Source organism: Pelodiscus sinensis, chromosome 26, assembly GCF_052426305.1.
Source record: "Pelodiscus sinensis isolate ZL-2025 chromosome 26, ASM5242630v1, whole genome shotgun sequence".
Classification (NCBI taxonomy): domain Eukaryota; kingdom Metazoa; phylum Chordata; order Testudines; family Trionychidae; genus Pelodiscus; species Pelodiscus sinensis.
Window position 1 is genome coordinate 5707464 of NC_143077.1, and position 17699 is coordinate 5725162.

Here is a 17699-nt window from a genome sequence, read left to right on the forward strand (position 1 = left end):
CTTGCCCATCTCCTACCCAGGCCTGACCTTGGAGCTGCCACAGCAAGGAGAGGTGCCTTTCTCCCGCAGGGAAAGTGCTGTTAAGAGGAGTCCCTGTACCTTTGCAGTAGCCCTAAAACACCCTCCTCCCCCTCAAGCCCCTCAACCGAGACCTACCCCATAGCCTGGAACCCCCCCCCCCCCCAGCCCATACACTCCTACATACCCCACCCTTCCTCTCCAGTTCTAGACTCCTCATTCCCAAACCTACCCCAGAGCCTGCAACCCACCCTGTCCCAGATGTGAGCCCTACATTCCCAGCCCCACCAGGGGGCACAGGAGCACACTGGCCCCTTCCAGGGGTGGCATGGGGCCGGGACAGGTAGGGAGCCTACCTCAGCTCAGCCTTGCTATGTCACTGACCTGGAACCACCCACTGTAAGAGCTGCATGGCAGGAGGTCCCTCCCCAATTCCCACTCCTCTGCCATACCCAGCACCCCATACCTTTCCTTTACCCTGAACCCTCTCTTGCCCCCCCCAAGATACAGCCGAGCCCCCTCCTAGAACCAGCACCTCATATCTACTCCTGCACCCCAACCCCTGCCCAAGTCCTACCCCTCTCACAGCCAGCACTCCAAGCCACTGCCCCAGCCCAGTGAAAGTGTGTGAGAAAGAGGGAGCGGTGGAGTGAGATGGGCCAGGTTTTGGGGAAAGGGGTGGGGTAGATCTTGGGTTCCCTTAAATTTAGAAAATGATCTTGGGCATAAAAAGGTTGAAGACCACTGATGTAGACAAATGGGGGGAAAGAGTGCAAAGGGCCAGGAAACCTGTGTTAGAAGAATGAAAAGCTCAAGGAGCTCAATTTATTTCACCTAACAGAGGTTAAGAGTGATTTCATGATTGTTTACAAGGACCTTAGGAACAAAAATTTGACAGTGGGCTCTTTAGTCTAGCAGACAATGGTATAACCAACAAGATCCAACGGCTGGAAGTTGAAGCTAGACAAATTCATACTGGAATACGGTACAATTTAAAAAACAGTAAGGGTGATTAACCTCAGGAACAAATTCAGTGTTGTGGCAGATTCTGCATTAGTAGTAATATAATCAAAATTTGATGTTTTTCTAAAAGACATGATCTAGTTCAAACGGGAATTAATTTAGGAAAGTTTACAGTCTGTGTTATGTGGTAGGTCAAACTAGATAGTCACAGTGGTCCTTTCTGGCCTTCTTATCCAGAATCTTTGAATTAGTTATGACTTCTGTGATATATGAATCCTTTCCAGGAAATCTCCCAGTGATGCAATTCTTCTCTAGGTTCTGTCATAGGTGAATATGACCTTATATTTTATTATTTTTAGGGGGGAAAAAATCTATTTTATTCCTTTAAATATGTACTATGCCTTTCAGACTTTGCATAAATAGTGTATTTATTTTGGTTTAAGAGAAACATGGCATGTTGTCTGGCTACTACCCAGCTAAGCAAGATTTAGGACATCAGGTCTTCACCTTTTCTTTTGCCACATTAAGCACCAACATTTTCATCAAGCCTATTCTGGAGCAGTATAACATTAGTCCTACTTTCTACAGTTTCACCAACATTAGGGAGCATTCTGTTTTATGGGAAAACCATTCTTGAATTGTGCCCTCCCCCTTCCCCTGCCCCGAACTCTAGCTGAAGTGTACAATCCAAAAAAGTACAAGAATGAAAATAAAGATGGTCTCGAAGAGCAGGAAACCTGAACTGTATGTACCTCAGCTGACTGATTTGACATTCCTCCCCACCCCCCATACAATACTGTAAATGAATTCTCAATTTGCCCTGGTCCACATATGCAGAAGCACTCAGCATGTTAGCTTTACAGAGATACAGTAATTTCAGTGCCTGATTACATGCAGGGCGGCTACATATGATAGTTTTATAATTATTTTCCCCCTACAATCCTTATTAAAAATTTAATTCAGACAGAAGCTTACAACTCAGCATTCAACATTTTTCTAACTTGCAATGCAATAAACAGATTCACATGACAGCAGTGTTAGGAATTAAATTGCTCATACTAGGTGATCTATAGACCCCTTCCCACATACAGATGAAGACAAGCCACAGTTCTTGCATAAAAGAGCTCAGTGCATGAAGGGATCAAAGTAATTAATTCTCATCTCAGCATACAGCTTGCTACATCTGCTTCTTGAGCTGAGACTATAACATGCTGAAAGGGGAAACTTATCTTTAAACTACTGTATCAGAATAGGGTTCTTCATTTCAAGTGAACCATCTTCAAATTGAGCCCTTGTTTTCAGCTAATTTAAATGAAATCCAAAAAGGTCTGCATTTTAGGACAGATTACTGTAATATCACAGTAGAAATGTCAGTCACTCTTGAAAAGTTATTTTTGTTATATGCCCTTATTCTCAGAGGCTTATCTTGTACATGGAAAAAACTGGGAAGTGAAATCTTTATTGTTCATTTATTCTTAGCCTATAAGTGAAATTTTTACAAATAAATCTGACAAATTTCTGTTCAGTTCTGAGTTATTTACGCATGTGAAAAGTGTAGCAGTGTTTTGTGTGTGTGTTTGTTAAATATTGTGCATTTTGTGTTCAGGTTATTCTAAAACTTCACAACTGCTAAATTAATCTTAAAGTGGGTATAGTACTTTTGAAATAAAAGTTTATCAAAATTCTACCCTCAGAATCACATCCATAATACCTGCTAACTTCACAAGGAATAGGCTTATATAATAACGGAGGACAGAAAATCGTGATAATATTTTATTTGAAAAAATAGCAGGTAACACACCAAAATACACTGGTCTAGCTATGCACAAGCAATAGAACGTGTATACTAAACTGCCTACTAACTTGATATTGGTATGTAGATATCAAAGTGACAAGTTTGTAGAAATATCATAGATTAACTAAATTGGTCTAAGTAACCTTGAATATTCTGAAGCAAGTAATTACCGTAAAAGCCATAACTAAATATTCTGAAATTTGTGCCTTTAAATTCTAACAAAAAATGCTGTACAAGTATACTTTTTCCCCATTGGATTTCACAACTGTACAGGAAAATTGGTAGGGGAAAGACAGGGGTCCTACAACACATCTGTTTCAAAGTAGGGCAATCAGATGAAGGAAGAAGCGAATGGGATTTCCACTGAGTGAGTATTCCACCTAACTCTAGTCCCCCCCCCCCCCCGGTGTACTGTAACATATTTTTTAATGTGGTACTTATTTTAAATGTTGCCACTAGTGATATTTAAATCCTATAAAAACTGAACTTCTGAATGCACCAAGTCAGCAAGCAAGTTTCATGTAAAATATGACTAACTGTAAGCCCTACTCTGAAAATGGAGTATAAAAATCAAATCTTTCATCTACGGATTTTTCTTAAGCCTAGAACATCTTAACAACATTATATATTATTTGTTAAAATGTGGGAAATAGGTAGCAAAAGTGTACCCAAGTTTAGAAGCACTGTCACCATTTTACATTATAGAATTTATCCTGATAGAATCTATAACTACTCTTCTTCTACACTTATCCAAAACTGCTTTTTTCCAAAGGTTTTGAATATCTCGGAAAACTCTTAGGAATTAAGGTACGATTGTTTATATGAACAGTCTTTTATCCCATTTTCTCCCCATCACCCAGAAGGTTTTGGTTTAATCTGAAAAAAAAAAAAATTACGAATGACTATTGTGTCTCCATAAACTATGAAATAGGATTTCATTATTGCTGTGCTACATCCCAAATTTTGATACAAGTGTACATTCATATAAATCAAATTATACTTTGGCTACATAGTAATCATTTTCTAACCCCACAGCTAGGCTAGGCAATTTCTTGCAAGTGATGAACCATTCATGGGACCAAGTTCTGACTTGAGATACTTATACACAATTTTCATTGTTGACTCCAACATACATATCTGAAAGAACTTGCCAAATACAGTTGTGAATATTTTCTACATGACACTAAAGTAGCTGGTATCTTCTGTTGCACTAGACGTTTTCTTCAAGTTTTATCATATTAACAAAGGACACTCTCTTACCACTGTTAGATTTCGAATCTCTTCCATGACCCGAGGCCAGAAAGACTGAAGACTTTGCTGAGCATCACTACTGCCAGACGCGCCAAAGCCACTATCTGTGGACATGGTGATAACTGGAGTAGAAGGGGGAGGAGAGAAAGGAATGTTAGTAGATATGGAAGAAACACTACATTCAAAGAATCCTAGAGTGTTTTCCTGAGGCATTTTGCAAAACTCTCCAACCAAAACAAGCTTCTCAGATTCAGAATTAAAAGGGTGTCAATATCTTATGAGATGCAAAAGGCTTGCAAACTTACTAGAATAAGCACCAATGAAAAACGGGATGAGCAAACAGGAGTTTCATCTGCTTTGAGTTATCTACATTTAAAAATTAGACTCCACTTAATTGAACAAATCAAGGAAACCATCATGCAACTACTACTCTGCATGAGCCCACACTTAGAGTTAAATGTACTTTTTAAATGACTGTTTCTGTACCTATTTGAGACCTGACAATTTCTGCGATTTTATAGTCCCATTTTCTCATTTTTTAAACACACATCTCTCCCCTTGGGTGCTGTGTGAAAGATACAAACACCAAAAGAAACAAACTAAATACACAAAATAAAATTTAGAAAATAAACTGAAATTTAAATTGAAAAAGATTAAAGAAAAAGTAACAATATGTAGCAAAGGTCAACAGGATAAGGGGGAGGGGAGTCAACGAAGAACTTAGACAAATTGATGGCCAATAAGTCCATCAATGGCTGTTAGCCAAGACAAGCATGCCATCCCAAATGCTGGGTGTCCCTAGTCTCTGACTGCCAGAAGTTGGGAGTGGACGACAGGAGATGATCAATGGACGACTGATTATTCTGTTCATTCCCTTTGAAACGACTTGATATTGGCCCTTCTTAGAATACAGGATACTAGGCTTGATGAATTATTGGTCTGACCCAGAATGGCTGTTTTTGTTTTGCATGTTAATTACAAAAGCAGCTAAAGCATTTTCATCCAGAAGAAAGATTTTCGAGTTGAAGGTTATCTACTTACCTTTTTTGTATTTTATCAAAACTACTCATCATTTGGCACTTAGAACTGAAGTTTGGGAAGCAAATTCTGTTAAGGCTTTAGAACTATGCAGAACCTATTCTATGAATACCTTAAGTCAGGGCTACTCAACTTTGGAAGCCCGGAAGCCCACAATGATACTCTCAGCACATGCGAGGGCCGCAACTTAAGTGTGGATGCATATACATGCAAATATATATGCAAATAGCTTCTTTCACACTGACGATGATAAATACAAAAATTAAGGCAAGACTACACAACACACAGGCCCCATTTAAGTTAGTTCTGCTGATATTAATAAAATGCAATATTTACCTGATTTCCACCCATATTACAGCAGTTTTAATGAGCAATGATAGTCTAGGAATTTAACTACTAAAATGCATATCAACAGAAAAGCATTCATTATGTTGACAACTTTTGTTTTAGTCCCCACCCGCGGGCCATGTGTTGAGCACTTTGCCTTAAGTTATAACTTGTACCTTAATAAGAGGTCAAATTTAAGATGTATGCTAAAACTTGCAATTGTGATCAATGAATACACAAAATATACAGCAACTGAATTCTGTCCCTTTTACACAATCACGGTGGAGAATAGGACAGACTGTCAGGCAGCTACGTAAAGTTTTAAAAAAACCTGAACTTGGGTTTACATGCCACTGAAATAGTATGAGCCAATCCTGTACCATTCAAGTAACTCCTTAATGAGGCAGCAGGATCAAGCCCTGCATGTGTGACTAAAAACACACAAACAAAGTATAACATTTAAGCCAGAAGTGACTAATGCTGGACAAGCCCAAATATGCTCTTTAAATCAAAAAGAAATAGTTTTCTAGGAAGGGGGGAAAGGCACTCGGCGAAGTACTCTAGAATTTGAGACAATCTAACAATCTTTAACACTCTAGCAAAGGAATGCTTAAGAAGCGCTGTGTTTACATACTAGAATCATTCCAGTTCTAATTGCATGGATGAATTACAGAAGTGTAGAACACTGCAGGACAGAACTCGTTATTCCCCAGGCGTAAAAAGTGTTTCAGGAAATGCCAGAAGAGTCATTGCTCACTTCCCAAGTGAACAAAGAAATTAAAAGTTATGCTAAATGTTTCTCTTGGGCCATCCAAAGCTGCTTTGATGTTTCCATTTAAAAAAAGCCACTCTTAAAAGTTCAGTTGGTTGTGGGGAGAGAAATTATGTGCTGCTTTTCAAAAGACAAATCTCAACATATGTAGTGATATTTGTGTCTGGTGATGTAATGGGAAAAGGCATAGGGCAAAACTTAGAGATGTCTTATTAGGCACAATTCCCATTCACTTTTGATCCAATGCATGTGACAACTTTTTTCCTGTCTCATCTCAAGCTGAAGCAGGAACAAAGTAATTTTAAAGCTTTATGTGGTGTGGTTTAGATTGCTGTCTCAGGAAGAATACTGGTGGGCTTTAGACCCATTGTGCCAAATGTAATAATTACTCTTCATAAAAGAATACGGTTAGAAAAGTCTAGAACATTCATGGCTAGTTTAGTACAAACTATCTAAACTGTACACTCTTACATTCAGTATATGTTGAAAAAAATGCTGTGCATGCTTACTTTTTAAAAATTTGTTGGGATAGTTCGACAGGGCATAATATGACTACAAAAATAAGATTTAACCTATAAAATATTTGTCTATAATACACAACTGTTGCAATAATAGTAAGAGAAAAATAAGACAAACGCAGGTTATTCAATGATTCTAAGAGCACCCCATTTTCATAATTAAACGACCAATGACAGAAAAATCTTCAAATACTTAAAAGAAAACAAAAGTAGAAAAAAATATTTTAACTAAGCCTTGTAATTGAATTCTGAATTTGTGCATCTCTGCTTTGTAACAAACTAATCCTTGAGATTCACTCTGTGATGGGAACATACTCTTATGCAACTGAACTTGCATATAAATAATACTAAGACTGGATAGGAACTTTTCCCCAACTCATGATTCAGTTCAATCAGAAGGCAAAAACAACAGTTATGCAATCCATTTAATACCACAGTGAATTATAAACAGCAAGAAACAGAAAAGCAATATAAAACAAACCAAGAAAAAAAAATACCAGCCACTAGGAAAACATCTATTTCTAAAATTTACATGGATATTACTAAATCAATTAGGTAAAAGCTGACTACACCTTACAGAAATACTATGAAGTAGCCTATGACCAAACTATGGATTTTAAATAGTCAAAAGTTTTCTCAAATACTAAAATAAAACAATTTTTAAATGATTATGTCATTAATGAAACTAGCTTAAACAAACACTGTGGCATTTTTTTTGTGTCTGAGTGTAAGAAAGAAAGTGATTATAACAGAAGGTGAAACTAACAAACTAAGCAAACAGTCCAATCTCATAAAAATTCTGAAAGTAAGCAAAGGGCAAGATAAGTAACACTTCACCTCCCCCCTAAGTTTTACTCAAGGTGGCATTGCACAAAATAGTTGAATAGATTAATATCTCGAAAGTACCCTTTTAAAATCATTACAGCCATATGAAATATAGCAAAACATCAGAGTTATGAACACCACAGTTACAACCAACCAACCAACCACACACCTCATTTGGAACCAGAAGTATGAAATCAGACATTAGCAGGGACCAAACAAAACAAATACTGTACCATACTGTATTGAACGTAATCTACTGAAAAAAATAAAGGGAAAGTTTAAAAAAAGACTTGATAAAGTAAGGAAGCTGTTTTTATGCTTGTTTCATCAAAATCAAGATGACTGAAGCAGCATTTTTCTTCTGCATAGTAAGATTTCACAGCTGACTAAAGTCAATGTTCAGTTGTAAAACTGAACTTTGAAAGAACCACCATAACGTTTGTGCAGAGTTATAAACAATCTCCATTCCCAAGATATTCATAACTGAGGTTCTACTGTACATACTTGCTTTTCTGACTCATTATTTCTTAAAGTGAAATATGAACCAGATGAAGAAAAGTTGAGCTTCCTGAATCCTCTCAACATAGAAATGACAGTTTGATGCAAAAAGCAAAATGCAGATGAAAATGCTTACTGAACGTAACTGCATCAAAGTGTACACCATTGCTGATATCAGTATTGAAAAGTAGTGCTGTTTTTAATTTACTAAGTTGTACAATTTAATTATTTAAAAATCCACTCCAACTAGACTGTTCAAAACGACAACCAATTGGTGAACAAGTTACTACATATTAGATAAGGAGGACAAGGAAGTGTTAAAGTTACACAAATGAAAAGCTTTATCTTCTATTGTCTGAATCGGCTAAAGTAAATTTTCTCTTGTATTCCATATATATTATACAAGTGATCACAAGCTCTTACAAAGAGCATAAAATAAGTTTTATCTAGTCATCTAAGACTTTAAAAACCCTTAAGTTAAAATCATATATTCAAAGTAAATAAATACAAGACCAATATTTCAGAATGCAGAATCAATAGCTTGATAGTTGACTCAAAGATAATTGCTACTTTAAATAACTGCTTAAGATAATTATTAGGAAACTACAAAGAGAAGGCAGTTTGAGATTAGTATAGATCTATTTATAATTATCTCCAGTAAAAAACATACAGCCAGAAATAAGACACACAGTGACTAATGGCTGATGTTTCTGTAAAGGAATGCTAGGCTGATAGAAACTATTTCAAACAAACTTGGATGTTTGTGTCTTCTAAGCAGGTTAGAACATCTTGAAACATTAATACAAGCAGTCATTGGCATAAGAAAAAAATATAAATTATGTTTGACTTACAAAGTCAGTCTGCAAAAGGGGGGAAAAATGAAGCAAGGGGGATTACATTGACCTAACCTTTCTCCTACAGTTTAATTAGGAGAAAGTCAATGGGGAGAAAACTGCCATTTCCCAAAGCCCATGTAACATTTTATCAAATTGATGAGTTTTCTACAATCTGAAGAACACTGATTAAAAGGAAAAGTTTACAAATCAGCCTTGAAAGGATACAACACCTGGCTCCGTCAGAGAAGGGATCAAGAAAAATATATTGATTTAGCTGAACTGGTAAACAGAAATGGATGTACTTAATTCTGTCCACACAAGAAATGGACTGCCCCCTTTGAACTCGATTTACAAATTCTTTACGTCAGACCTGATTTAAGCTAAAACGATAAAGTAAATAAACCAAAATTTAAATGCTCACACAAGACGACAGTTGTACTGATTTAATAACATCAGTTTCTAGATAGTTTAGTTTTAACCAATACAAATGTATTGCGCTGACAAGGCCTCAGACACCATTACATTTTGCCTCTTCCCCTGAAAACTCTTTCTGCAATGTAAACCACTGGGATCCTCAAATTCCCTATTTTGATCATTCAAAAGAGCTTACTGCCACCATCCTTTTAGTACTGGACATGAGACCACAATAAAGCCCAACAATGCTGCTCTTTAATGTGGCCAACAGACTCTGCTGAGAAATACAATACCACAAATAAACTATATCTTCAGGTTACCACAACAAACATTTTCCATTTCTACAACAGTTTCACCCAACGAACTCAAAGACTTGAACACATTTACAACAGGGATGTAAAGGGTCAACTGGTTACCCCGTAAGCATCGCCTTACTGGCATGCTTACCGGGGTAACTGATTAATCAGTGCTGGTGCCTGGGGGGGGGGGGGAGAGAAGAGGAGAGCTCCGATCTGGCCAGGAACACCACACCGCTAAATGATTCACCTATGTTTTAACTAATTAACATCATTTTACATGGGATTTTACATCCCTACTTTGCAAACATTATTAAATCTAACAATCAATGCTACGAGGCACAGAAATTCTACTTAATCCCAATCTTACAAACTGGAGAACATTTTGCATTTTATTATTATAAAAAAAAAAAAAAAAAAAAAAAAAAGCTTCCAGTAGCTAAGGCCATTTCTCAAAATGTTTTCCAATTTTCAGGACCCAAATTAAATTAAGGAGAGTTAAAAAAACCTCAGGCCAAAGTTGAGCACCCAAGAGTTAGACACCCAAATCACAAGCTAATTTTAAAGATTTTGACTTGAGTACGTCAACCCATGTTCACAGCAAGCCAGTATCAAGTTCACAGCAAGCCAGTATCAGAGCCTAGAATAGAACTTGATCCTTTCAGCAGCTGGGGCGTGCTCTGACTTCTAGGCCAGAGGTCTGAATTAAAACCAACATAAAATGATCCAAAATAGTACAAGGGGCACAGACTTCCACAGAAAAAAGGTTATAGTCTGCAGAAGAAGAGAGGTTACTCACCTTGTGCAATAAATGTTCTTCTTCAAGATGGGTGTCCCTGTGGATGCTCCATTATAGGTATCTTGGCGCTCTTGCGCTTATAATCAAAACTCTTTAGCAGTAGTATCCCTCCCCGGGTGCTGGAGTACGCATGCAGCACTCCCTGTACCACAGTGAATGTGCCGAGGCAGGCACACTGTCAACTGTCCCTCAGTTAGTTCTCTACCGCAGAGGGATGTTACAGCTCCAAAGCAGAGGGGAGGAGGAAAGGTTGTGGAGCTCCTACAGGAACACACATCTTAAAGAACACTAGTTATTGCACTACTCTCTCTTTTCTCCTTCAAGGAGTACCCCTGTGAGCGTTCCACTATAGGTGACTATTGAGCAGTAACTTGAGTATCTGGAAGAAGGGGCTTCAGACCTCACCAGTGGGTGGCAGAGGGGACTGCCTCCCCAAACCTGATACGCTATATTGCATATTTCGTAAAGGTACATGTAGAGACCCATGTTGCTGCTCTACAAATGTCCTTGATGGGCATGTTGTGGAGGAAAGCCACCGAGGTGGCCACTGCCCTGGTGGAATGTGCCTGCAGCTGAGTCGGTAGTGCCACCTTACTGATGTCATAGCAAGCTTTAATACAATTTGTTGTCCATTTTGAAAGCCTGTTTCAAAATCGCATGCGCTTTAGAGCAATCTGCTATGGAAATGAACAGTCTGGAAGAGTGTCTGAAGTACTTTGTTCTATCTAGGTAAAAAGCAATTGCCCGAACATCCAAAAAGAGTGGACCCATGCTGCATTAACATCAGGATGAGGCTTTTGGTGAAAAACAGGTAAGTATGTATGTTCATTGAGGTGGAACTGTGAAATTATCTTTGGGAGAAATTTCAGATGTGATCTTAGCACAACTTTGTCTTTGTAGAAGATCGTAAATGGCAGATCCGCCGTGAGTGCTGCCAACTTGCTGACCCTTTTGGCTGTCGTGATTGCGAGCAAGAAAGTTCAACTTTCATGGAAAGGTGTGACAAGGAACATGTTGCCATCAGTTCAAACGGAGAGCAGGTCAAGGTGTTAAGGACAAGGTTGAGATCCCAAGATGGCACTATTGGCCTTACTGGGGAAAAAGAAATTTTTAAAGAGTCTCAATAATATATTAGTGGTTGGGTATATATATATATATTAAAAAAAAATAGTGTGACCGTATGATATCATGCTCACTAGAAATAGCCGAAGCAGCCCTTTATTGATGAATCTGAAAGATTCGGTTTCTTTAATAAAAGGAGGTACTCCAAGACCAATCTCATTCAACACGGCTGATGATGAAGTGCTCTGTGGGTGGCCCACTTAGACCTATTTGCAGAAATGGAGCCATTTCTCTTTCTTGTACTCTTTTTGTGACAGTTCATGACTAGAATACAAACTTCTTCCAAACAGGTGAGGCCCTGCATAAATCCCCCTTGGAGGAGCCAGATGGAGGTTGTAGATGTCAGGATGAAGAATGCGACCCTGCTCCTGATACAGTACGTCCAGCCATCATGGAAGAGGAATTGGAGGAGCAACTGACAGTTGAGACAGGTATGTCTGGGGCATGCAGGTGCTATCATGTTTACTCTGCCCCGTCCTGTTTTATTTTTTGTATAACTTTGCTGAGGAAGGAAGGGACGGAAAGGTATATAGGAAATTGTGAGACCAGCTGATCATCATATCTCCCATAGAACTCTTGCCCAGTCCCGCTCTGGAGCAATGCCTGGGGCATTTGGTGTTGTGGGATGTGGCAAATAAGTCCATTTCCGCAAAACCTTACTTCTGGAAGACGGTATGTAGGGCTTGGGGATGTATCTCCCATTCATATTTTTGATTAAATATATGGCTCAATAGGTCCGTGGTGACATTTTGCTTGCCTAGGGGATATACCACTGATATGGTGATCTGATTTTGACTGCACCACTGCCACAGTGCTGTGGCTTCTTTGCAGAGATGGTATGACCTGGCCCCACCTTGCCGATTTATATAAAATATGCAAGTGGTGTTGTCTGTCAGTATTCTCACAGATTTGCCCTGAATTAAGGGGAAAAAGTACTCACATGCTCCTCTTACTGCGCAGAGTTCTAGGATGTTGATGTGCAGACCTGATTTTGGAGGTGACCATCTTCCCTAGGTGATGTAGCCATTGGTGTGCGTACCCCAGCCCTCTAGGGAATCATCTGTAGTTATGTGTATGGATGGGGTTACTTGTTGAAAAGGGACTGCAACCACCACCTGAGGGATTCCCGACCTTGTTTGTAGGACTCGGCAGTTTGCATAAAGGGTACTTATTGGGCCGAAGGCATGTTTGAAGCCACGCCTGCAGGCATCGCACGTGTAGCCTGGCGTGAGTTGTTGTAGATATATAAGCAAGAAGTTGCAGGCACTGTCTGGCAGATATTGTAAGGCTGTCCATAACTGTCTGCTAGTGTGGCCAATGCGTGGAACCTTTGTATGGGTAGTTGCACTTGCACTTGTACGCAATTCAATGTGGTGCCTCTGAACTCCAATGCCTGAGATGGGGTAAAGTGTGACTTTTGTGTGTGTATTTGCTAACAATAACAATATCTAAAGAGTAAACACAGAGTGCAGCTGGGTTCCGACCAACCCAGGAGCAGTTGAGAAGGGACTGACGGATAGTTGACGGCATGCGCACGTCACTGCAATTGCTGCAGCATGGGCAGTACAGCACGTGTGTGCTGGCACCTGGGCAGGGGGAAAAATACTGCTTCTAAAATTTCCGATTATAGGTGCAGGAGTGCTAAGACACAGTGGAGTGCCCACAGGGATGCTCCTGGAAAAACTGTAATCAGAAGCCCTCAAAAGCATGAAGGAGATCCTTAAACTCAACAGCAGTGACAATAAGAACCACACACCTCTGCTGACTAGTACCATCAACATTAAGAGGAATAAAGAACACAGTATAATTAATAAATCACTTGAATTTATGAAGGATTTTATGCTATACTACATAAACTAGAAACATATTATCCCATCCGATGTTTCTGAAGAGATATACACGGACTAGAATGACCACATTTCACAAGACTAGAGGAAATTAAACAAAATTGCTTGCCCACAGGCTAATAACTTTGTCTACAGGTTTCTAGATTGTATCCCATTCCTGTGATGAAATGTTTGGATTTTTTTTCCATCTTGCATTTTAAAGATAAGTTACCAGATAATGAAGAATATCTGATGTACAGTAGCTCTTCTATTAATGTGAAAAGCAAAATGTAGTGCTATAGTGAAATGACCTACTAAATAATCACTGGAATTTTTGTTGTGTCTGAGTAGCTGTTTACAGTTCTGCTTTCAATCTTTAGAGAAGCTTAATGGTTATACAGAACCATAGCATGTAACCAATAATTCAAGTCAGCTTCTTCATCAGATGACTGGAGGACAGCTGATGTGATATTTTAAAAAAAGGTTCCAGAGGCAATGCCAGTAATTACAGACCAGTTAACCTAACTTCAGTACCAGGCAAAATGGTTGAAAATATAATAAACAGAATTATCAGACTCAAAGATGAACATGCTGGGGAAGAGTCAAACACATTGCTTTTGTAAAAGGAAATCATACTTCACTAATTAACTAGAATTCTTTGAGGGGCAAATATATGGACAAGACAGATCCAGTGGCTATAGTGTACATGAAACTTCAGAAAACCTTGACAAGGACACTTACCAAAGGCTCTTAAGCAAAGCAAGACATCATGAAATGAGAGGGAAGGTCCTCTCATGGACAAGTGTCTGGTTAAAACACAAGAGCAGAGTAGAAATAAATGTTCAGTTTTCAGAATGAAGAGAGGTAAATAGCAGCATTCCCCAGAGGCCTGTACTGGGACCACTGCTATTCAACTTAGTCATAAATGATCTGGAAAAAGGGGCACACAGTCCAAAGCAGACTGTGAAAAGCTACAAAGAGAACTCACAAACCTGCGTACTAGGCATCAAAGTGGCAGATAAATTTAATGTTGATAAATGCAAAGTAATGCATACAGGAAAACATAATTCCAACTATAGATACAAAATGATGGGGTCTAAATTAGCTGTTACCATTCAGCAAAGATCTTGGAGTATTGTGTGAAGAAAAAAAGCTAACAATGTTAGGAACAATTAGGCACGGGTTAGTTCAATGATGGGCAAATACTGGTCTATAGGCTAGATCTGGTTTGCCCATGCTGCTGCTGCATTCACCTGTGTCTGTATGGGTGACTGCAGCTCCCACTGGCCACACATTGTTGTTCCCAGCCAACGGTAACTGCAGGAATCGGTGTACTACCATCTTATTGCCCACCCGAGGGTATACAGAACAGAAAATATTGTAGCACCACTATATAAATCCACGGTACGCCCACGTCACGAATACTGCACGTAGACTTGGCTCCGCCATCTCAAAAAAAAGAGTTGGAAGAATTGGAAATGGTACAGAAAAGAGCAAACTGATTAGGGGTATGGAACAGTTTCTGCATGAAGAGAGATTAGAACACTGGAACTTTTTAGTACGGAAAAGAGATGTTTATGAGGGGCTATAAGAGGTTTATAAAATCTTGACTGGTACAGAGAAAGTGAATAAAGAAATCTTATTTACTCCTCATAACAAGATGTTACCCAATTAAATTAATGGGCAACTATATTAAAAAACAAAAAACAAGTACTTCTCGCAATACACAAACTTTGTAACTCAGTGACAGGAGACGCTCTAAAGGCAAAAACTATAATGGGATTAAATAAAGAATCAGATAAACTAAAGGACAACAGAGCCATCAGTGGATATTAGCCAAAATGACGAGGAATGAGGCACCATCCTCTTAATGTCCCTAACCGCTCTGTGCCAGAAGCTGAGTGAACAAGTAGTGATGGCTCACTCAATGACTGCCTGTTCTTTTAGTTTTCTCTGAAGCACCTGGCATTGGCTACTGTTTGAAGACAGGATCCTGGGCTAGACCAACCATTGGAGACAACAATGTCACTATTTAAAAAACTCAACCAAGGAACCCATGGCCTCATTTCTGCTGAGTAGGGTTGCCAGATGGTTGAACCAAAAATACCGAACACTCCCCCCACCTCCCCCCCCCCCAAAAAAAAAACCAAGGGAAAAAATTCTGTTGGGGAGACCAAAGTTGTTGGGGAGGAGAAGGGACCCCAAGAGCAAATAAATACATAAAAAAACCCAGCATGGTCCCTTTAAGAAATGCCTTTGAGGCTTTTTAGTCCTAACAGGCTGCCAGCAGCCGTCCGCCATCTTGTCTTCCTGCTCCGGGCCAGACAGCTCCCCTGAGGAACCAGTTAAGCACTCGGTATTTTCGCCTCCTGACCAGGAAAAAACCCAACAGAAAATACTGGACATTATAGGTGTCCGGTATTTTCCGAATTTTTTTACTCGACAGGAGGGGAAAATACTGGACTGTCCGGGTCAATACTGGACATCTGGTAACTCTAGTGCTGAAGAAGTTATATAAGCTGGAGAGTCCTGTGAGCTGTTATGCGCAGGATCTGGATGTCTACTTGCGTGTCCTGGAAGATCTCACACTTATACTGCCTATTTGGAGGCCAGATTAAGAACTAGCATTTATACCACACTATAAATCTTCAAATCACTGTACAAAACTCACCACTTATCTTCACCACACCCTGATTCAGTAAGGTTTTTTTCCATTTTGCAGACAGGAAAATATGAAAGTGGGGTTAAGCCCCTTGCCCAACACTATCAAGTGAGTTAACAGCAGAGCTAGGATTGGCCATCAGGAGTTCTTGGCTTGTAGTCTCACGTTTAATATGCTATTAGACCAGGCTTTCAATTATTTTCTCACTTCTTCTCTATTTACATGAATGTTCAGTATCTCTTATAAGATCTCCTTTGTTATCTAATGTGTTTTACCTTCTGAATGCATTGGTTTTGTATTCTGAATTGTGCTACTGTATTTTTGCCTTTATGTTGTGAAGCATTATTAAATGCTACAAATAAATATTCTTAAACACTTATTGCATGATTTCAATGAAAGCAGCTTCACAAATAAAAGATTATTTTATATCTGCAGTGTTCTGTTATATTCTAGTATTGTACTTAAGTAAAAAAGGAACAGGGAAACCATGCCTGAACTGAAAACAGTTAGTGTTCCAACAAGAAAGATACTTTGCCTCGGGAAGATGCCGTTGGTATTACAAAATCTACTACAGATACTCACAAAAGATCTTTTTATCAAGAAGCTCAGTCGCAGAAAAGGAAAAACAATATATTGCCTTATGTCATGCTATTGAAGATCATCACCTAAAAAGGAAGAATAAAGAGCATCTTGCCTACCACACAACAGAAAACACTGAAAGCCAGCAGAATTGAAAATAAATCTGTAGTATCAGAAAATGAGCATATATCTGTTGTCTTAAAATTCATAATTATCTTCATGATAGATTTTAAAAATCCATTAGGCTACAAAGTTCAAAATAGATTACTAGTCTCCATAATACAAGGGAGAGATTCTGATATCAGATATACAGAAACAACACTTGCGTATCAAAGATTCTACTTTCCATGATAATAAATTGTGATGTCATAGGCACTTAATCAGGATAGCATCTGGAGGAGGAAGATTCTAGCAAGGAAAAAAAAAAACTCACAAAAAGGTATGTGTATTGTAACAAGGTTTTTGTAAAGCATATTTCTTTAAAGATAGCCTGAGCATCTGCGTATGAACAGGGGAAGCAGCACATTACCACTAGCCAGATACTGCAGCAATTATATTTTAATTGCAAAGGCCAAATGCCCTACCTTTAACAAGTCACACTCAACCCTAGAGATGTAAGTGAGCAGTCGACTACTCACCCTTCCCTCCCCTTCTGCCTCTGTATCAGAGGCACCAACGGGGTGGGGGTAGAGCCGGTGCTGGGGGCGGGTACGGGGCCAGCTTAATCACCTTCTCCACACCAGTCATGATTTTATAGACCTCTATCATATCCCTCCTTAGCCGCCTCTTTTCTAAGCTGAAAAGTCCAAGTCTTTTTAATCTTTCTTCATATGGGACCCATTCCAAACCCCTAATCACTGTTGCTCTTTTCTGAACCTTTTCCAATGCCAATATATCTTTTTTGAGATGAGGCGACCACATCGGTACGCAGTATCAAGATGTGGCCATACCATGGTTTTATATAGAGGCATTAAGATATTTTCTGTCTTATTCTCTATCCCTTTTTTAATGATTCCTAACATTCTATTTGCTTTTTTGACTGCCGCTGCACACTGAGTAGATATTTTCAGAGAACTATCCACAATGACTCCAAGATCTTTCTCAAGTAGTTGTAGCTAAATTAGTCCCCATTATATTGTACGTATAGTTGGGATTATTTT

At 39.0% G+C, this 17699-nt stretch overlaps 1 protein-coding gene across 3 annotated transcripts in view; it reads right to left on the reverse strand.

Annotated features, from left to right (window-relative positions):
- NFYC (nuclear transcription factor Y subunit gamma) overlaps window positions 1–17699 on the reverse strand; it is a 66627-nt gene that overhangs the window by 23724 nt on the left and 25204 nt on the right. For all 3 annotated transcript variants that reach the window (XM_075908952.2, XM_075908951.2, XM_075908953.2), the window contains exon 2: window positions 4037–4149. In XM_075908952.2, the coding sequence (XP_075765067.1) occupies window positions 4037–4141 (105 nt within the window). In that variant the 5' untranslated portion in view covers window positions 4142–4149. The remainder of the gene's footprint in view (window positions 1–4036; window positions 4150–17699) is intronic.